Here is a 22686-nt window from a genome sequence, read left to right as displayed (position 1 = left end):
TTTATATTTTTATAGTTCCCCCCCCCCCCCAACACCTGTTTGATCTCGAGTGTCAAAAGATCACAAATTCTTTACAAAAACTTGCAGTGTGCTGAGTTGACAACAAAGACACACAGACACAGAATGCATTTTATTTCATAAACTACTTTTTTATATATCAGTAGGTAGTATATGTGCAGCACAGTATGATAGTACAATAGCACATGCTAGATTGGTATAATCAGATTGTTGGGTATAATGGCTTTTTCTGTTACAGCCTACCAAACTTCAGATTGTGTTTAGTTTTGGTCAGTGGTGTCCAATCCTGCTCCTGGAGGGCCAACATCCTGCAGATTTTAGCTAGAACCAGCTCTAAAACGCTTGTCTAGAAGTTTCTAGTTAGTCTGAAGACCTTGATTAGCTGGTTCAAGTTTGTTTAATTAGGGTTGGACTAGTTAAACTGAGCAGGAGTTTTTTTCTCCTTACTGTGTTTTTCCCTCTTCTGTCCTTTCTTAACCCATGTGCTTCCATTATCAGAGGCTAGCGCAAAGACGCGGGATGGAGTTCAGTGTGCCTTTGAAGAACTGGTTGAAAAGATCCTGCAGACGCCGGGGCTCTGGGAGAGCAGCATCCAGAACCACGGTGTCCAGCTGTCCGATCATGAACAGCAGCGTCAGGGTGCCTGTGGGGGTTACTGCTCCCTGGTTTAACATCCTCACCTCGAACCAAGAACCACAAACTGAGATGGAAAGCACCGTTTTCTTCCTTCTGTATGAGAGCTTCCTCTGAGGGAGAATGGTCTGCTCCCTTAGAGCTGGTCAAAGGGACCTTTGCAGTTTGCACACACTCTCTGTCACTCAATGTTGTTTTATTCTGTCCCAGGATTCTGTCATGTTATTCTCGATTAATGTATCACAGTGCTACATTACCTGTAGCCAATGTAAACCGTTATTATGCAAAATAAGTCCTTTTGAAGATAACACTGAGCATGTTGAAATATGCCAGATATAATGCTCTCTCCCCCACCCCCAGCAGAACGGCAGAGTTGACACGCTTCCCCCTCAATGGGAGCGCCGCCTTTGACCTGATGTGTGTAGGCCAATAGGATTCTAGGAGGGGAGGGGCCGAGGATCGGCAGGATCAACATGGATGTTATCAAATGTCCTTTGTACCTGTATTACATTTGATCTGCTTAACACATTCTCTGCTGCTCTCATTTTAATCTCCAGCTTTTTATTTCAATTTCATATTCCCATGTTATTTGTATAATATTTGGCCTTGGAGACATATTGCTTCGCATGATTCTACCATCTTGAAGAGTTTGAATTATTTTGTAAATAATACGTCTTCATTAGCTGTTCTGAATCATAATTCACAGTAATCTATGCTCTCATGCGTTGAGATACATTAAGCATGTTTAAATAATGTAATCTATGATGACTTTTGTCTGAATAACACATGAGATGATCCATTTTACTCCACTGTGTTTTAATCTTTGACTCAATTTTTGTTTTCTATTTAAATGTGAATGGATACCAAAAATAACTTCTATATTCAAGGTCATTCATCACGAAGCCATCTTCTGACTTGATATTGATTCTTTTCTCACAGTGACTTGAAATGGAAGATTTGGTCATGCCTTAATATGTATTAGATCTGCATGTGAAACATGATCTTCACTACAGGCTTTCACTGTGAATCTGGAGAGAGAGAGAGAGTGTGTGTGTTATTGTAGCCAGTCAAAATGGCCAATGGTACATGGGTAAAGTGGTCATTTAATTTAATTATATACACATCTTGGTCATAAGGTATGAGTATTAATATGTTTGACTTATTCCTGTGTGTTTGTTCTGCTGCTGAGAGACTTATTCAGTCAGGAAGAATGGCTTATGACTTCCTGTAGCCGCAAAACCATACACTAACCAACACCCTAATTAGGATTTCTTACCATTTATGGGTATTAAATTCACATACAGCAGTTCTGTTTCCATAAATTCTTCATTCTCAGTTTTGTAGATGCTTTCTTTCATTTTGGCTGTTGTCCTTCAACAGCGATGTTCTAGTCTATGCCATTTTCCGCGATGGATTGGAAAATTAGGAGAAATTATATCTTACCTTTTTGCATTAAAATGTCTAACTTGCAAAAGTGTTTATACCCTGAACTGCCACAGCATAGTGTCTTGTTAAAGTCTGTGTGAATGTCTGTTTAAAATGATATATTAAGTATTAGTATGTAAATTGTAGTAAATTAACTCCAGATGGGCATGTAGATGGTCTGAAGATCACAGAGGCAGGAAATTGATACCTATAGCTCCATATTGTCTGAACAGGCCATATATTGTGAAACATTTCTATAATGTGCTCTACATACACAGACTCTGGAATATACAATGAACATGCTAATCACAACAAATGTCATGCATTTTCAAACTGAAGTGGCACCTCGGGTCATGTAATGAAACCGTAGGCCTAACAGACATAATTCTCTCATTTCATTGAAAGATTAGCTCTGATTACACAGACGTCTGATTGTCAGGTATAAAAAAAAATTCCTAAACACAAAAGCATGCTGTGCTGCTCAATTGTGTGTGATAGCTATTGCTTTTATGCAACAGTTCAATAAAGAATTTTAGATACAAAAAGTTCAAGTACTGTTCAAGTATATTTGGAGCTTTTTAGCCAAATATTCAGCCTTCTCCACTGAATCCTTTTTAAGACGCAAGATATAAATAAACATGCAGGCTACAATATGTTCATGTATGTAAAAAAAATTTATTCAAGCGTTTATATGCTTTTTTCCCCTATTGATTGGATGGTTACGTTTATTGTAAGGCGTCCTTGTTACAGTGTAATTATAAATTTAAGTACTGAGTAATTAACTACATGTACTTACTATATGGTTAGGGTTAGGATCAGGGTTTGGCTTACTTGCATGCAAATGTTATTATAATAGTAAGTAGTAGGTAGGCTATAACGTTTAACAAGGACACCTTAAAATAAATAGTTACCTATTGGATTTTTTCAGGTCTACACTACACCCTCCAATCAAAATTTAATTCAGGTCTGTATAAATACACAGTTCTGGCATGAAACTCTGATGGCGCAGTACGATAGGTCTACATGTACTTACTATATGGTTAGGGTTAGGATCAGGGTTTGGCTTACTTGCATGCAAATGTTATTATAATAGTAAGTAGTAGGTAGGCTATAACGTTTAACAAGGACACCTTAAAATAAATAGTTACCTATTGGATTTTTTCAGGTCTACACTACACCCTCCAATCAAAATTTAATTCAGGTCTGTATAAATACACAGTTCTGGCATGAAACTCTGATGGCGCAGTACGATAGGTCTAACTCAATCTGACCTAATGATATCATTATCACATGGCACAGCTGATTGGTTCTCTCCTGTATCGGTAGCAAATGAGCTTGCTGTTCAGCATTCAAATATATGACTAGGGCTTACCGTAGCAGTTGCAGCTTGCTTCTGAGACCCTCCACCTTCCCCAGCTCCACCTGTATAGATCTGCTACAAGGCAATTCATGTATGCTATATGGGGGTTATTTCATGTATGTTATATTTGCAGCAGCAATATTTCTTACATGCTCACAGCAGCATGTTGTGGATGCATTGGCAAGTCTCGGTACTTGCTCTGCCGCCGCAGCAGCAGCAGCGTAGCAGATCTATTCCGCCAAGACCAAATACATTAACATTGTCATGTACATTACCATGCCAATCCCTCCGAGAGTTGTCATGCCAGAATTTGAGCCAAGAGCTCGACACTGTTGCTGTTGGATGAGAACAAAACCTGAACAGACTTGAGCTGGATGATGACACTGCTGTCTTCTGTAAAGCTATTTATAGTGAAATTGAGCTCATTTAATAATTAATGAGCTTCACAGAGTTATTGAGTTGAGCTGAACAAATACTGAACTGACTTGAGACACTATTTAATGATACTATTCATAGTTTTCTGTCACACGAATGGCTTGAAGACTTGGGAGGGCAAAACATCCATAGAACTGCAGCACAAGCCTGCCAATTTTCTGTCTGTTTCCAATCCACAAATATTTAGATCACCTCTTAAAAGACAAAGATATTTGAACAAAATGCAAGTTGACCATTTGCAATCCATACTAGACATCCTCCACAATATTTAAATAACTAAAAACAACGGGAAATTAAAACGTTAAAATGCCTTAATATATTTAAAACAGTATAGGCAAGCAGAGCCCGGAATAAGAACGCAATGCGCTAAATGGTTAAGTGTTTTCTTTAGAATGGTTTTCTATGGGAAAACGTGTGTATTGTCTGAAACGTGTGTATTGCGTTTATATTCTGGATTAATCTGCTTGCCTGTACAAAGTATGCATCATCAATAAGGTGTATACTGAATGTGTCCTTTTAATATCGGTGTCTTACTGTTACGGAGACGAGAGGCGTGCGGATGTGCAAGCTTTTATTAATAAACAGTTAAAAACACAGGCAGGGTCGAACAACAGCAAACAGGCATGGCACAGGCAAGACAAAAGAGCAATCCTAAACGGTCTTGAGTCAGACGACAGCAAACGTAATCCAGAGGGCTTGACAAAAGGGGTAGTCCGTAAACGTGAGCATAAGGCCAGGCGAGGAGCAAACAGTCCAAAACAGCAAGCAAAGGGTTAATCCAAGATACGTGGCAAGAATCAGGAAAACAGGAAAGACTATGACTAGACTATGAAAATTAGGGCAGGCTCCGTAAAGTAGCTATAAAAATGACACTTTTCCACTGCGTGGTACGACTCGGCACGGCACGGTTCGGCTCGGTTTGCATTTCCACTGCAGTTCAGTACCGCTTTAGAGTGGGCGGGATTATTCACATATCGTTATAGTTGCGCTGCCTCTACTACTACTAACTCCTAAAAAAATAATTTTTCATTCCGCGTCGCCCCATCAAGCTCTCGCTGGATCCGCTCCTCTGCTATCAACAAGAGGAACGTCTGTTCTTCCGCAACAGACAACAAAACTTTTTGGTTGTTAAAAAAAAAAGGTGCGCTCGTTCCAAACAGTTGTGTTCGATCCTTCGCTGGCTGTCCTGATTTAAATCTAGCGGTCCTTTTTGTGTCGCAAGTTCAGTGATGCAGGTAGTGACGATTCTCTCCGGCCAATCTGTGATCAGCAGAGTTTACACGTCACGTTTTGATAACGGTACGGTTCACTTGGAACCCCAACCGAGGTGGTACTAAAAAAAGTACCAGGTACTGTACCCAGTGGAAAACCCCCAAAAAGTGACCCATACCGTGCAGGACCAGCGCCAAAAGTGATAAACGCTAAACAGTACTCAGCATTGAATGGTGGTGTGAGTCAGGTGAGCTTGTGATTAGTGCAATGGAGCATGGGAAATGTAGTCCAGGGTGATGTGTAACAGTCTGTGTAGTGTGTGAGTCCGTGTGGAGAGCAGGTGACCTCTGGTGGTGAGAGAACGGAAGTTTATAGACCGGATTCGTGACACTTACTACATTACTACTTAATGCAAGCCTTGTAAAATAACTGGAATAACATGAAAACTATGAATTGTCTTGTTAGAGCTGCTTTACAGCAGAATATTAATTAGTCTCATATTTGATAAAGTTTGCGTCTTTGATTGGTTATTTTCCTATTTATTACTGTAAAGCAGCTTTGAAACTGAAAACCTGTTCTATAAAGCGCTATATAAATGAAGGTGACTTGACTTGACTGAAGTGTTTACACAAAGACTTTTCAGTCCGATTAAGCCATCAGTCTGACCATTTGGATTTTTTGGTTGCATTTAAACTGTAGAAAGAGTCACCACAAACAAAGACAAGCACAGTGACAAAAACAGTGAGATCTTATAGTGCCGTTATGTTTTAAATCGGCATGAAACGGATGTTGTGCTTGTCTTTTATTCCCTATTGTGACGTATGTTCGAATGAAACAGCTTCTCGAATGAGAAAACATTGGGTGGGATTTGATTTTATCCATCAGGAATTGATTGGACCACTGGGTCGTTGTTTTCTTTTGTTGCAGTCTCATGTGAGTGACAGGTTGCTTGAGGTGAGGAATGCTGCTCAGCCAGTCAAATTTGTGGAAATAACTTTGTAGAAGATAACAACTTTTTTCTTTGTAAGCTGTTTCTTATTTACTAGACATATTTTACACAGAACAACTCACTGGAGGGTTTGAAATAAAATCTCAAGTAAATCGGACATAATTAGTTATAAATAAGCTCTCATGTCACATTAAAGAGTGGAGTCTGATTGCTTGCAGAGCTCCTTTGTCAGTGCATTGTACAGTTTCCTGGAAAGTAAACTTTGGACAGATCTTCTAAATTACTGTCAAAATTACATTTCTGATAATGCCTTCAATACAGCCAAATTACACCACAATCTGTAAGCTTTTCAAATATTGACAAACCTCAGTTTTACTAAGAAATGGCCTTAAATCATTTTGTATAAATACAGTAAGTCATTTCTAATTGTGATTTTATGTGTGATAAGATCTGTCCAAAGTTCACTTTCCAGGCAACTGTACAATACACTGGCAAAGGAGCTCTGCAAGCAATCAGATTCCACTCTTTAATGTGGCATAAACTTTTTTTTATATAAATATATGTGTATTTATAAATATCACTGTGGACCTCATGATGCCTGGAACTGAAACTACATCAAAATCAACAGATTTCCACCAATGTTACACTTTTCCTGCTAGTTCTAGATTTCATTTCGAGGTGTTTTACTATTTGTATTGGGCTCTTTGTGTTGATACAGCGGGTGCTGTTGACCACTGAATCATTCTAGATGAGGGCAAGGCCAGAAGAATGGTGAATATTATGTTTTAGTCTTCCTTGAAGCATGGGTGGGGAGAAAGAAGACTTGAGAGCAAAACATAGAGCATGTGGTCAGGACTGTTAGAAGATATACTGTAGGGTAGACCGTCCCGTATGTTCAATTCCAAATTCTTACTGTGGGCTGAACTGTTTTAAAATGTCCAGCAAGACATATCGGACTGTTCAAACAGCTTATCTTGAAGACCTATCAGGTACATAACTGAAATGCAAATGCTTATCCAATATGGCCTAGTACAAGCAGCTGAGCTCTGTGCAGATGTCAAGCGTAATTGTTTTGACATGGGTAGTGCTATTTCTTTATCAGATTGAAGTTTTAGTTGCCTTTACCAAAATGTGGCTTCAACTCTTTATATTCACCACTTAGAAAAAAAATATGGATGGCTGTTTCTGCTTTAGGTAGGGGGGAGGGGGCAAATAAATAAATAAATGGTAATTGTCACATCTTTCTATTAACGACATCATCTCAGTGTCGTTATTTTTAACTAAAACTAAAAATAATAAAGTTTAGTATTAAAAATAATATGTTTTTGTTAATTGAAATAAAGATAAAATTAAAGAAAATATAAATATTGCCTTGGCAACTAACTGAATAAAATGACTTTAGGTTGAAGTACTAAAATGACTAAAACTTAATCTGAAATAAAAAATGAATTAAAGCTAAACAGAAATATAAAAAATATATATGAAATTACAATTAAAATGAAATCTGAAGGACCAAAAATAAGTTAACTCAAAATTAGTGCTGTCAAACGATTAATCGCGATTAATCGCATCCAAAATAAAAGTTTTTGTTTACATAATATATATGTTTGTGTGTACTGTGCATATTTATTATCTATATGTAAGTACACACACATACAGTATATATTTTGAAAATATTTACATATATATATTTATATTCATAGAATTTATATTATATATAAATATATTTAATATATAAACATAACATATTTTTCTGAAATATATACATGCATGGGTGTGTATTTATATATACATAATAAATATGCACAGTACACACTCATATATTATGTAAACAAAAGCTTTTATTTTGGATGCGATTAATCGCGATTAATCGTTTGACAGCACACTCAAAATATTAATAGAAACAGTAACAGTATAGAAATAATTCTAATATAGCACTTCATATCTCTCAAGAGGGATTTTATATCTTGCAGTTGTGATTTTGTTTCTCACATTATATCTTAAAACTACATCTTTGTTTCTTGTAACTGTGCCTTTATATACAATTGTGACTTTACAGTTTATCTTACAAGTGCAACTTTATTACTTGTAGTTGCGACTTCATATCATGCAATCATAAGTTTACTTCTGATAATTGTAACTTTATATGACACAGTGTGCTTACATATCCCATAATGTGACTGTATTTCTTATTTACATTTTATCTCACAATTACGTCTTTCTATTTTTTACTTTGAGGGAATGAGAGGAGCAAATTTCATCAAAGCACAACTGTATTCTATTTAAAAAACTTTATTAGCTGTCATCTGACTGAATTTTGCATGATAATCTTCACAGGCAATGGCCCAAATGAACTTCAAAGCTATCCAATAACAAACCAAAAGGTTTGTTCCAAAAAAGTTTCCTTCACTCATAGATAGAATATTTAAAAAAAGAAAGAAAAAGAAACTTCCTCTAGATGCCATACTTAAACACAATAATCCACATTTATATGCCATTGCCATAGGATGACAATAATCCTGTGTCAATTAAAAATAAAATTAACATAACTTAGAAAAATTGAATATATATATGAATATATTACATTTTAGCCACCGACAAAAAATGTATTTCAGAAATGATGACAGCCTAAATCAGAACGAGAATTTTTGTGCTTCTGTGTTTAGTTGTAGTGATAGTCCACACATCAAACTTTCTTTACTATCTCATTTTTCATCAGACAGTGGTAAAAAAAAAAAGAATAGGCACGTTGGTCAGTCAACATGTATTTTTCCTGCTAGAAAAGGCTGTTGTGGATCATTTTCAACAAAATTATTGCATGTAGTACATACTCAAGTGTTCAGGTAGTCTTTTAGCAATTATGACCTAGTAACAGACGCTGTCCAGTCTGTTAGCCACTAATGTCGGGGTTGTATGGGCACTTTGACAGTCTTAATCTCTGCTATATGGGAAGACTTCTGGATGATACAGCTGGTGGTGCCCGGCGTTGAGCTCTCCTTCCCTTGGGCCAGGTTGGTCAGGGCCATGGCAGCATGGAGCTCTTTCCAGTAGGTCTCGTTATTTCCTCCTCCGCCACCTTTGCGAGCAATGCTGTTGCCAAAATGGAGAGGAAATGGTTAATGAGGAGTTTTTTAGCAGTACTTAAAAACCTTATGATTCATTAGGCAACAGCATTCTTACCTCTCGCTTTGGCGAGTGCCACAGTCCAACGTCACTGAAAATACAGTTTGGTGAAATGAGTTATAAACGGGATATTCAAGCTGTATTTTAGAATATAGCCACAAAAGCTACTTGGCCAAAAGCTGGCACACCATTTATGCTGCTAATGAAATATCCCTGAGCTACTCTCTCATCATACTGAGTAAACATGTTTTCACATGTGCATGTGTGTACATGGGTGAGTAAGTGGGTGTTTGTCGAGCTCAGGGAGATTTAAGTAGAGCTCTGCAGGCTGTGCCTAAACAGCCACGTTCATGTGCTCCAGCCAAAACAAATGCAATTATGCTTCCCCTGCGCTCTCGAGATGGAAAAAGCATATCTGCTCTGTGTCAGAAACAGACACGTTGTTGCACCACTCTGCAACTGATTTGCATTTTTTTAAATTATTACACCTTTTCCTTTGACTACTTAAATGGTCGTGACGTTGCGTTAAAGGAACAGTCTACCCAACATGAAAACTTATCATTATTTACTAACTCATGTCGTTCCAATCCCATGTGACTTTCTTTCTTCTGTGGAATGGAAAAGGAGACATTTTGTCCAAGCAATCACAGTAGATTTAAACTGTTAAGCTCCAAAAATAATGTAAAAGCAGCATAAAAGAAGTTCATACAACTTGTGCAGTCACACTTTTTTTGTGTGTGGGAACCCATTCTCACAAATAACTAACTATACTTATTTGCTGCTTATTAATAGTTAGTAAGGTAGTTGTTAAGTTTAGGTATTGATTATGGGATTTAAAATATGGTCATGCAGAATAAGGCACTAATATGTGATTAATATGTACTAATAAACAGCCAATATGCTAGTAATATGCATGCTAATAAACAAGTTAACAGTGAGAATTAGTTCTTATTCTATGTCTTCTGAAAGAAGGCACATGATGTCTGATTTGTGAATGAATCAGTACTGTGAGCCAGATTAACTGGTTAATTAGAAAGATCGAACTCAAAAGAATAATCTGTTTATGACTCATTATTCAGAAAGTGCTTTATCTCTCATGGGCTCTCAAAGCACTAAGGATGTCGAAATAAAGTTTGATTTGTTCCTCAGATAAAGCTTCAAAAGACTTGGAATATAGGGCATGATTGGTATGGCATACTTTTATCACACAAACGTTCTGAAACTTGAAAGCTCAATTCCCTTTCCTTGCAACTGAAACAGAATGATGGGTACATTCTTCAAAATTTCTCCTTTTGTGAAACATGAAAAAAAAAATACAATTCATAATAAATGAAGACAGAACATTGACTAAGCAATAACTAGCATTCAACATTTGTGAGGTTTTCTTTGCAGTTAAACTATACCGTATAAGTTAAAGTCCCCATGAAATCAAAATGAAAGTTTTTTGGGTGTTAGTATCAATATGTTAGTCTTAAGGTTATCTATAAGGCAGTGTGCTCCAAAACAGTGACAAAATTTGCATTTAGAAGATATAAGCATTCAAAGCTTGCAGTTCGTCACTTCCACCAAAACAGCTCAGCGATTTTTTTGACGTCACATCGTACTTCAGCTTCTCATCAAACTTTCTGTCCAATCAAATGCTCTCTAGAATCCGAAGCGCCCGCCCCTTACACTATAAAATAGACGCTGAAGCCGTGGCTGAAATCGGTCACTTGTCCACAGAATTAGTATTTTCTGTACAGTGAATGGCACGTAGTGCACTATATAGGGGACAGGGAACGATTCAAACAGTGTAAATATGCTTTCCTTTGAGGAAAAAAAGAAGTCTGGTTTCGCACTGCTCTGGTCCAGAGACACGATAGCACGGAGCGGATCACATGCGCGAGTCGGCGCAGACCACAAAATGTATCGGAGCTATTTGAATTCTACACAGAATGCTATATTTTATAGCAATATGGATGAGATTGTGGCTGGCATACCCTGTCAAATGTGGCTTTACGGAGCTCAACGGCTCTGAACGGCTCTAGCCCAAGCTGTGATATAAACGAACGCTATTGGCTATTTTAAAAAGGGGCGGGGCTGCTTGATATGTCCCGCCCTGTCTTCCTGTTTCAGTTAATATGACGTCAACACATAGAGTAACACTGCGTGTTTCTAACATAGACTGTATAAAAACCTGGCCGTAGTGTCCGTGACGTCACCTGTAGGTTCCTGAAGAGGTTTTTGAAGCTCAAAGTGGGCAGAGCCGGCCGTCGCCATCTTGGCAGCGCGTCACTAATAATCGAAAATGGGCAAAAAGGCGGGAGCTGGTTGCTGAATCCACGCCCACCTAGCTCGACGGTGGTGACAGCAGCGGCAATCCACCTGTCACTCAAGTGGCCACGCCCTTAATTATGCAGAACTTTAAGGCTTAATATAATTTAAACGGATGACTCATAAAAAAATTCACCCCCCTCACAGTTGTCATGAAGGGCAAAATTGGCTATATAAACCAAAATAATTTTTTGAACCAGGCTGTAAACGTGTTTTTTTCTGCTGTAAAGTTGGGCATTTTAACATGGGGAGTCTATGGGATTGACTCCCTTTTGCAGCCAGCCTCTAGCGGCCAGTTGATGAATTACAGTTTAAGTCACTTCCTTGTTGGCATCACGAGAGAGAGGGGGAGGTTGCCGCTGGGTTTCTAAGCATTTCAGGGGACCTTTAAAGTGTCATGAAACCCCCTGCTGCAGCAGTGTTTTTTCACACCTCCGATTTGAAAAGGATTCCAAAAAGGGGCGTGGTCAACTGTGAAAAGCTGGGAGGGTAGAGTCCGGAAAGAGGGAAGGGTTTTGCATAAAAAAGGGAGTTTCACTATCTACACACTCCGAGGCGCAAATCTATGTCAGATTTTGTGAAGTAGCTTCGACTTAGCTTTTCAAACCCGAAAGACGAAAATGCTCGGAAAAAATAACCAATTTCCACTTACTGATAACATTTATGAGTGCTTTGCAGCCAGTACATATCTGTTCCCATCTCAAAAAATGTGTTTTGGGGTTTCATGACCCTTTAATGCGCTGTCTTCACAACCATTTGGAAGATGAACACTTTCACACAGGCAGTGTGAAATGAATGACAGGAAACATCATGTTTGGTTAGATGAGGGAGGACAGCTCAAACAAATTGAGGTGCACCCATTAAACATTCGTTGACATTATACATTTATTTTCAAAGTCGTCTATTGGACTGGATTTAAATAACGTCCTTTGTTCGGTATCTACATAAATCGGTTTATAATAGTAAAGCTGCCTCTCTTTTCTGCTGAAAGCATTGAGATCAGTAAAGAAAAATCTCTCTTATGGGAGCTATGAGGGGGAAAATTGGACGACAGGCATGAGCACACAAAATGCTATTTTCAATATTCTTTGCCTAAAACATCTCCAACTCGGATTTCTTAAACAGTATTTGTGCCAAGAACTACTATAAACCATTAATAAATCATTTGGCTCTGGTTTCTTTGTGCTACTGAATGTCTCTCATCTTTCTAACTTCACTTCTATTGTCCACAGATGCTTTAGATTGACTTAACCTGTAAAACGCACCAGAAAATACCAAAAAGAAAATACAGCAATTCCTCTGGCTACAGACAGGAGGGCTGTATTAAGCAAAATCGAATTAACTATAAATTGAGATCATATAAATCAAATCTAGAAAAACGAGAGATAAAACTGGGCTGTGTTTCTTAACAAATGTGTTTTAATTTAATTTTAATTCATACAATCATCTCAAATTGCTAAATATTTAGGTTATGTGGCAAGGTAATCTGCAACTGTGTGCCACATGGTGGTTTTATTCTGGAAAATTCAACAAACTAACATTTAAAGTCACCATAAAGAGCTGTTTCACAGCTCATTTTACTTCTGTAATGTGATATATTTTCAAGTAAAGCAGGATATTCAATGAGAGAGAGAAAACAAGTCGATTGGATTAAATGCAAAAGCCTGAATGAATGCCTGCCTGAGTCACTGTTTTGCTCTTACGCTTACAAGACAACAATGTGCTGAAAATGGAAAACCATTGTCCTTTGCATATTTCGTGTTTCATTACATTTTAATTAAAGATTACAGAGCAAATACACCACAAACCATTCATAATAAGACCAGGAACATGCATTAAGAAAGTAAGGACACTCAAAGATTGTTTCAATTTGACTTTAACATTTGAAACAAACTGCATCTCCAGCTAAAATCTCTCACTGCAAGCCCAGCTAAAAAGACAAAAACAAGCCTGATATTGCTAATTTCCATGCTTCAACATATTTGACTGATTTTTGTCAAAACTGAATTCACTGCCTTGTGGGGATGCCTCTGTGAGACTCATAGTGGCCAAAAGACTTAATGTAAATGTTCCCTCGTCTCCTTTAAATTTCTATCCCAAGCTTTTGAGCACCATTCTCACAGCTATCAGTAGCTGAGCATATGATCCATTCTGAACTACAGAATGGAATTATTATGTGAAAATATTGACCTTTTTGTTTTATGATATTTTTGGGGAAAACAAGTTGTTTTTCATCTAAGGTGTGTCTCGAGGTCACAGGCACACTTCAGTGAAACAATGACATTTCAGCATTGGCTGATTCATTGTAACCACAACACACAAAATCAATTAAGATAATATTTACAGCTAATCGTCTTTTTGTTGGCAATGATGACATCACAATGGAACAAGTCTACAAGCAACAAAAATGTAACAGCTGCCAGCTGTTTTCTTCATATCCTGACAGTCTCTCTTTTTACAATGGGTTTGAGTGAACAGTTTTGTTGTTACTTTATACATTTACTATGGCAAGCTTAGCTAAAATAAATAACTACCAAGACTCATTATTGATAACTACTGAATTACTAAACTGTATTTAAAAAAAAAGAAATACTAAAGGAAATGTCAGACAGAATTGTCACACAGCATGAGAAAAAGGCTGAACATTTTTTAGTGAATAATAATGAATTATAAATTTCATTTTTATAAATAATCAATCATCAATTTCAGTCTGTTCCTCACGCAAAGTTATCATATGGTAGAAAGACTTGCAATAGGTGGAAAGGTTGTATGAATTCTATTATGGTTCTTTATTCTTATTTTTTAATTAATGTATTATTATTATAATCATTATTCATATTTTATTGATTTATTTTATATATTTTTTACACTCTAAAAAATGCTGGGTTAAAAAGGAAAAAAACCCAGCTATTGGGTTGTTTTGACCCAGCGGTTGGGTTCAAAACAACACAACCGCTGGGTCAAAACAACCCAACAGCTGGTTCAAAACAACCCAACAGCTGGGTCAAAACAACCCAACAGCTGGGTCAAAACAACCCAACAGCTGGTTCAAAACAGCCCAATAGCTGGGTTAGTCCCTTTTTAACCCAGTGCTGGGTTATATTTAACCCAGTATTTTTTAGAGTGTATATATTATTTACTTATTATTTATTTATTTAAATCAATGGTGGCAGCTGGTCAATTTATGGAAAAACAAAGCTTGGTCATTCCCCTGAATATCTCTTTTCAAGTTTCATGAAACATTCTTTAATGTCTTTAAATGACGTGTTGCTGTATTTTACTGTCAACATTAATGTCCTTGTCATGTTTTTGCAAAAATCACAAATGGACAATGAGGCAAAGAGAGCTAGTTCTTCTGAACAGGCTAAACTGAGTAAATTACAGGCCACATAAAACGTAAATTTAATGTCTCAAATGTTGTAAAAGTAGCAGTAGTATCTCTGTAGTAGCACATAACTGTGGATAAAATTGTTATACACTGCATTGTTAGATTGCTTACTTTCATCACAAACACCTGCATGTTTTAATGGACTCATACAACAAAAAGAAAAGCAGAGCATTCCTTAATTTTTTCCAAAATGAGACCATTCCAAAAGGGCACAGGAGCAAAATAAACAGAGAAGTAGAACATTTTGAAATGTTGAGGTGGAATTATGTTAATGATGAATTAGATTCAACTCCTTTGGCAACACTAAAGCATTTTCTCTCATGAGGCATCAGCAGGTGTTCCTATAAGCTACGAGTCCAGGAACGTTCCACTCACTAATCAAACCATACAAAACCACAGTTTTACATTCAGTTTAATTATTAATTTTAATTGGATTCACAAAATCTTTCATTGTGTTTGTCTCCTTTTTTTTGTCCACTAGTTTGACAAGCTAGTCAGAGCAAGCTACGCTGTTCAAAACCTGTGATTTTGTTGTGTTCGCAGAACACAAAAAATAAGTTTAGTTGAATGTTGATCAGGGATTGTTATGCTTGAAAAAACACCATGTAAGTACCGTGAAACTTGTCATATATCTGTAGTCTATTCAAAGACCTCTGAAGTCATAAAATAGCTTTGTCTAGGAAACAGCCCTAAGTATACAGCATGAGATGTATCGCATAATTTTATGGTGCATAAAAAGAGCAGTGTGAATACGCTGCCTAAAATCGTCTTTTGAAAGTCATACAGGTTTGCAAAGATGAATTCAAAAATGACAATTCATTGGGTTTCATTAATCTAATATTTTCTAAAAAGGACAACAACGCTGTTTTGAAGACCTCTGATGAAATGCACAGCGACAAGCATCAAAATGTTTGTAGAATATCCTCAATGTCCTCTTTAATTAATTACATTTTTGAATCTTGAAAGTTTGTGACAGCTCTTACCTGTACGGTAGGTGAAGTTTGCCTCAGCTTCTGATGATGGTGAGAGAAAATCATCCTCATACTCGTTGGAGCTAAACGATCCAGAGTGGTTCCTCTTCCGAGAGTCCATAACTTTTTCGGAGGCCATTACATGCCGAAGGGAATCATTTAGATAGCGGTTTAGCAAGCTGTTCTTGTATTTTGGTGGAGACACATAATCATCACAAACCGAGGGGTCTGCGCGTGGGTCTGCGCTTCGCCCCACCCCTTTGCCTCGGCTGTCCTGAATAACGCTCTTGTGCGTGGGTCTGTTATAGTCTGATTCGCTGGCCTGAATCTGTAAAGGATTCTCCCCATCTGTGGAACAAAAAAAGATATAAAATTTTCACGGTTTTAATGTTGGCACAATGAATGCATTTTGTCTTTGAAGGCCAGAATACATGAGAATGTCTATAGAATAGGTAAATACCCTAAATCCGTACCATCTGATGTTGTGTCATCACTGCTAATGCTGAGTCTCTCAGCATTGCCTTGTACATATTTGTTGTACAGCTTTATGCGTAGGGCCCAGCTCAAGTCAGGCTGTCGAACTGTGTTCTTGAGCCTACGCCTCGCATTCGCAAACCAGTTGGAGACCTGAAAAATACAAACACATGATTGTTAAATCAGGAACACCTTTTGGCTTATCTTGCTTGCATTTAATGAACAGTTAAAAAAATGATGCAGTACATGTTTTTTTTTTTTTTTCCAGTCAAGCTAGCTGTTTTTCATCCCTATATCACTCCTCAGAGTCAGGCTGTTGTGGTTGGTTTTTATCTGCAGTTTGAAGATTTGACATAGTTATATTTTAATTTTTTATTTATAGAATATTTATCATATCATATAAATGCATACAATTTATATTAGTTTACATAATCTGTCTGTGTTTTACGATGGAATATTTCTACCCTACCAATATGACTCCTGACACTACATAGAAGGGGTCACAAACTTGTTACCCATTACATCAATGATGCATTCATACAGTAAACTAACAGATGCATTTACAGATGTGTCTGCAGCAGAAATGACATGTACATAAATCAGAAAGGTGCATTTTCTTTTTTGCACTTTTATATTATTCAAGCAACCCACCTGGCCTGCTTCCATTGCAGAAATGTAATGCATCTAGTTAAATAGAATGTGTTTGGCAATGGTGACATTGACTCTTTTGTCAGGATTTATCTTTTTTTTCACATGGTAAAAAGTAAACTTGCAATTAAATAATAGTTAAATAAATGAAAGGAAATATAAAAGTTTCAATCTTGAAATCTGTGTATCTGTCTTGACGTTGACAAAAGGCTGATTTGGGGGTAGGTTTATTTTTTTTATGTTTTGATATCATTTGGTTATTGTAATGTTTTGTCACATAAACCTGCCTTCCCTGACCTGCTTCACGTGCAATTCCTAAAAATAAAAAAAAAGCAAGGATCATGTCAAAGTGATCTGGATTTCTGCTTAAGTGGATTCTAAATGATATCAGATTTTCCATCTATGTCATGATATTAAATACAGACTTATTTAACAAATAACACATGCACTAGTTTGCAGCGCCATAAATTTATTGGACCAAAAATTTAAACATTTAAAATCATCAATGGAAAAAGTATGTGACCCTGAAGGATACTATAGTCAGATATTTCAATGCATTTAGACTGACCTGCTCTGCAGTATCAAAAACACATTAGTGCCCCACTCTTCATGAGAAGATTCTGTTTATGTGTAATATAACTCGATCAAAAGAGATTTCAGTAGACCTCAGAAAGAGACCTGTTGAAGTTCATGAGACTGGAATGGTTGCATAAGAATTTCCAGACTTTGCCCTCTGTCCATCTATAATCAGGACGATAGTTTACAAATGGAAGAAATTCAACATGATTGCAGTGGTGGAAAGAGTACTGAAAAAATATACTCAAGTAAAAGTACCATTACCTTCCAAAAAATGTAGTGTGAGTAGAGTAAAAGTACTTGTCCAAAAAACTACTTGAGGAAGAGTAAAAGAGTAGCCTATTTAAAAGTACTCATGAGTATTGAGTAGTGAGTACTGAGCTGTGGATTCTACCCCCTCATAATAAACGCTGTACACCGCAATTTATATATTTTAAAAACGTTGCACATTCCGTAATTCACATTATCTTGTTAATCATAAATAATGAAGTGTATCTATCATCTAGCAGTTTTAATTTTGACTGCCAGCTCTTTAAAATACATCAAAACAGCACGGAAACAGTATTCAGTTGAAGAAAAGATGAAGGTTATTCTCAATACAATCATCTACATTTAAATCATAAAGTTTGAAAAAATTGATTTAAAATCATGTGCAAGGCCATTGAGACAGCATGCTGTTGTTGCACATAAAATATTAATATTTAGAACAGTGCAAATACAAACACCATTAGAAACTCATAGTTCAGCATCACACACCATGATATGGGTTCAAATGAGAGCCCATTTCTCTCCAAAACGGTGCCAGTTTTAGCGTTTTGCAATAAAGAAATAAGAATAACTAAACTTGATAATATGTTACAATTTTAACATAAATGCACATTGTTCTAGAAGGATGGCATCATGCCATACCTTTTACACATTTACTCGAATTGTTATGCTGATCATACAATTTGTAAGGAAAAATGCATTTTAAATCGCTAAGTAGTTCTGGGGAAACACAAAGGTTGTGGGTTCGAGTCTCATACCGGCAGGGATTGTAGGTGGGGGGAGTGAATGTACAGCGTTCTCTCCCACCTTCAATACCACGACTGAGGTGCCCTTGAGCAAGGCAACGAACCCCCAACTGCTCCCCGGGCGCCGGAGCATAAATGGCTGCCCACTGCTCCGGGTGTGTGTTCACGGTTTGTGTGTGTTCACTGCTGTGTGTGTGCACTTTGGATGGGTAAATGCAGAGCACTAATTCCGAGTATGGGTCACCATACTTGGCCATATGTCACGTCACTTCACTTCACTTCACACACACACACACACACGCATGTCTCTTTGCTGAGCCGCGGCGGTCTCGGTGAATCAGCAGCATCCACAACTGAACGGAACAAAAAGTGTTGAACTTGAAAATAGTTTATGCACGAGTGCACTTGCTAAATGAAGGCGGATTGTATAAAATGGATTAAAAAAAAAAAGTTTATTAACGAGCTGGAGTTTTATTACATCACACCTGGCACAGATGCAGTATATTAATGCCACGGGTCAGGGACGTAGATTACGCGGGGGACGTGTCCCCCCCACTTTTAATATCACGTAAATTCGTCCCCCGCACTTTTTCGGGCAAGTGTGTTCGCATAGAGGTTTTCAAGAGCCTGTGTGAATAAATATAGATTTAAATTCAAAGAGACAGGATAGTCTGTGCATGACCTGATGTTTTATTTGGACCCAGAATAAGGCGAGATGAACATCACGGAGCGCTAAACACTCATGCAGTGTATGTTTCATTCATACTTGTAGCCGGAGAAAGTCTACGTCCAGCAGTTATCTGATTTCTAAGCCAATTAAAAGCTAGAAATGAGAGAAAAATTAAAGTTGACTATACACTACGAGTCAAAAGTTTTTGAACAGTAAGATTGTTCATGTTTTTTAAAGAAGTCTCTTCTGTTCACTAAGCCTGCATTTATTTGATCCAAAGTACTACAGCAAAACAGTAAACATTTGAAATATTTTTTACTAGGCTATTTAAAATAACTGTTTTCTATTTGAATATATTTTAAAAGGTAATTTTTTGAGATTTTAAAGCTGAATATTTAGCATAATTACTCCAGTCACACGATCCTTCAGAAATCATTCTGATTTGCTGCTCAAAAAACATATATTATTATTATGATGTTTAAAACAGTTTGAGTAGAATTGTTTCAGGTTTCTTTGATGAATAGAAAGTCCAGAAGAACCGCATTGATCTGAAATAGAAATCTTTTGTAACATTATAAATGTCTTTATTATCACTTTTGATCAATTTAAAGCTAAATAAAAGTGTTGATTTCTATAATTACTTTTTCAAGAAATAAAAATTATACCGACTCTAAGCTTTTGAATGGTATAGTGTATAATGTTACAAAAGCGTTTTATTTCACATAAATACTGATCTTTGGATCTTTCTATTCATCAAAGAATCCTGAAAAAATGTACTCAACTGTTTTAAATATTGATAATAATCATTATTATTATTATTAAAAAAGGTTTCTTGAGCAGCAAATCAGCATATTAGAATTGATTTCTGAAGGATGTGACACTGAAGACTGGAGTAATGATGCTGAAAAGTCAGCTTTGATCACAGAAATCATGTTAAAATATATTCAGATAGAAAGCAGTTATTTTAAATAGTAAAAATATTTCACAACATTACTGCTTTTGCTGTACTTTGGATCAAATAAATGCAGGCTTGGTGAGCAGAAGAGACTTCTTAAAAACATTAAAAATCTTACTGTTCAAAAACTGTTGACTGGTAGGTTACAGCAATGTTATATTGTAATGTTTATATGTTATTTATATATATAACATTTCTGTCCCCCTCACTTCTGAAATGATGGCTACGCCCCTGCCACGGGTCCTCAATTTGTGTTTCCAACACACTTTTTCACAGCGCGCATCACGCGCTCAAACTCATCAAAAGTCAACAAGTTCAACAATGACTTATCCAAGTGACTGCTGCAGAACTCACGCGAGAGAGAGACGAGGCGTCTCATAAGTGAGTGGGGAATTTACCGAACGTGGCACTTGCGGGAGTTAACACTGTACGCAATACCCGCAACCTCACACCACATTTCAGGCCGTGTAGATAGGCAAGCATATATACAAATCATTTAGTAAGCAGAAATCCGAAATTTAGCTTAACATCAAGTTAAGAGGAAGATGCGACTGAATTGATGCTTGAAGAATGGCTTCCAGCAGCCGTGATAAACAGTTGGCGGTTAAAGTTTTCTATGCACAATTTAATTTGCCGAAAGTCACGAGACCTATTACTCTCTATTCAATCACGTTGATGGATAAAAATAAAATTAAAATAAGCATGTAACGACCACAAACGGAGGAAAATAGTGGAGTAAAAGTACCGATACATCACTTAAAATGTACTCAAGTGAAAGTAAAAGTACACCATTTTTAAGCGACTCAAAAAAGTACAATTACTGATAAAAACGACTTAACGTGAGTATTTGTAATTCGTTACTTCACACCCCTGCATGATTGTTACTCCTATGAGTGGGCTTCAGCAGACTACCAGTGACTTGGTAGTTTATCATTAGGAAAACACTAAAGACGAGAGGAAACCACTAAACCATCTCCAAAAAAAGTATGGTGCCTGATAAGATAAAGGTTTAATTTTTTGTCTAGTTCTACACAGCTATATGTTTAAACATTCCAACACAAAAAACTCATCCCAGCTGTGAAAAATGATGCTGGGAATATGATATTGTGGCGGCTGTTTTGATGCCTCTGGGCCTGGAAAGTTTACAATCAGAAGGACTAATGAATTCCAAGTCGTACCGAGAAATTATACAGCAGAGCTTCAGCACATCTGTCTGTTATCTAAAACTTGAAAGAGGATGGTTCATGCAACACAACAAAGACCCAAAACACAGAAGCGAACAACAATTGAGAAGAATTTGGTATTTTTATATCCAAGTCAGAGTCCTTGAAATCCAGTTAAAATTCAAACAAATCCTTCAAGTATGGTCATGTCTGCAAGATACTGCAAAGATATATTTTCCATTAATGGCAATGTTGAAACCAGCCGGATTTGCATCAGAACCCAGATTTGCCTTTAAATATCTTGATGATGACCCATCACACCAGAATTGTAAAAAAAAATTAAGCACAGACGTCCTTAAAATATATGAACTGGTTAGACCTAACAAAGTACACAATTATTAGAATGGCATACGCTTGACAGGAAAATGTTGCAGTAATAACAACAGCAGAGCAATTCACCAACCTGATAAATGAGACAAACAAGTTAAGTATTTTATTAGTATTAGCAAGTGACAGATGAATTTGCACAATTACAGGTATACTTTTGTAGAGGTTGACTGGGCATGTGGCTTTTATTGTCAAAAATAAAATTATAGGAAATGTTTATGATCTTTTTGAAAACTATCTTTTACTATTATTATTATATTATACATCTAGTTGCAATTTATTTTTGCATTAGCATTGTTTGAAATCAAAACAGACTTGTGACCCACCAGTGGCTTAAATGCCATTTTACATTGCTGTGCAAGTTGTTTGTTAAACGTCATGATAGGACTAATAAGCTTTTTTCTCACTTCTGCATTCTGTACATCCATGTTTTTATGTCTTAATATATATATATGCTCCAAATCCATCCCAGTGCTCCCTCAAAACCATGCACCCCAGTCTGATCTGATCAAATATCAGTCTAATTCAGTGTCAGTGTTTGTTTTGACCTCACCTGAACCAGGGTCATGTGGGAGCCCAGAGCCAGCAGTATCTTCTCAGTCTTGGTGGGGTAAGGGTTGTCCCTGTGCTTATAGAGCCACTGCTTCAGTGGTCGAGCCATATCCTGCAGGGCCTGACGTTTGTGTCGCACCTTCCCTCCACTGATCAAGTAAATCAACACAGAGAGGCAACGTTGTAGTTTTCTATTCCAGATGTTAATGTCTATGTTGCATATAATTAATTCTAAACTAAATCACAATGGTTAATTTCCTCAAAGAACAACATTGTTATCTGTAGCCATCTGTCCTGATATTTCACCAGATGATTTAATGGAATATACGTCATTAGTCATCTTTACTGCAAGATGTCGATTAACAAATCCTCCCCCCCCTCGCCCCCCCACCGCGCCTCCGCTGCGCTGACCCTCGCAACT

General features: G+C 37.0%; 2 protein-coding genes across 2 annotated transcripts in view; one reads left to right on the top strand and one right to left on the bottom strand.

Annotated features, from left to right (window-relative positions):
• rab18b (RAB18B, member RAS oncogene family) overlaps window positions 1–2474 on the top strand; it is an 8104-nt gene extending 5630 nt beyond the window's left edge. The window contains exon 7 of the mRNA XM_016252244.1: window positions 517–2474. Within this exon, the coding sequence (XP_016107730.1) occupies window positions 517–689 (173 nt within the window). The 3' untranslated portion in view covers window positions 690–2474. The remainder of the gene's footprint in view (window positions 1–516) is intronic.
• Window positions 2475–8748: 6274 nt separating this feature from the next.
• Window positions 8749–22686, bottom strand: part of mkxb (mohawk homeobox b) — a 15702-nt gene continuing 1764 nt past the window's right edge. Inside the window, exons 3-7 of the mRNA XM_016252243.1 lie at window positions 22267–22414; window positions 16301–16454; window positions 15840–16175; window positions 9213–9246; window positions 8749–9122 (exon numbers count right to left, since the gene is read on the bottom strand). Of these exons, the coding sequence (XP_016107729.1) occupies window positions 8930–9122; window positions 9213–9246; window positions 15840–16175; window positions 16301–16454; window positions 22267–22414 (865 nt within the window). The 3' untranslated portion in view covers window positions 8749–8929. The remainder of the gene's footprint in view (window positions 9123–9212; window positions 9247–15839; window positions 16176–16300; window positions 16455–22266; window positions 22415–22686) is intronic.

Source organism: Sinocyclocheilus grahami, unplaced genomic scaffold, assembly GCF_001515645.1.
Source record: "Sinocyclocheilus grahami isolate Dianchi unplaced genomic scaffold, SAMN03320097.WGS_v1.1 scaffold1095.1, whole genome shotgun sequence".
Classification (NCBI taxonomy): domain Eukaryota; kingdom Metazoa; phylum Chordata; class Actinopteri; order Cypriniformes; family Cyprinidae; genus Sinocyclocheilus; species Sinocyclocheilus grahami.
Note: the sequence above shows the minus strand (reverse complement) of the source record. Positions and strands in the feature narration are given on the sequence as shown.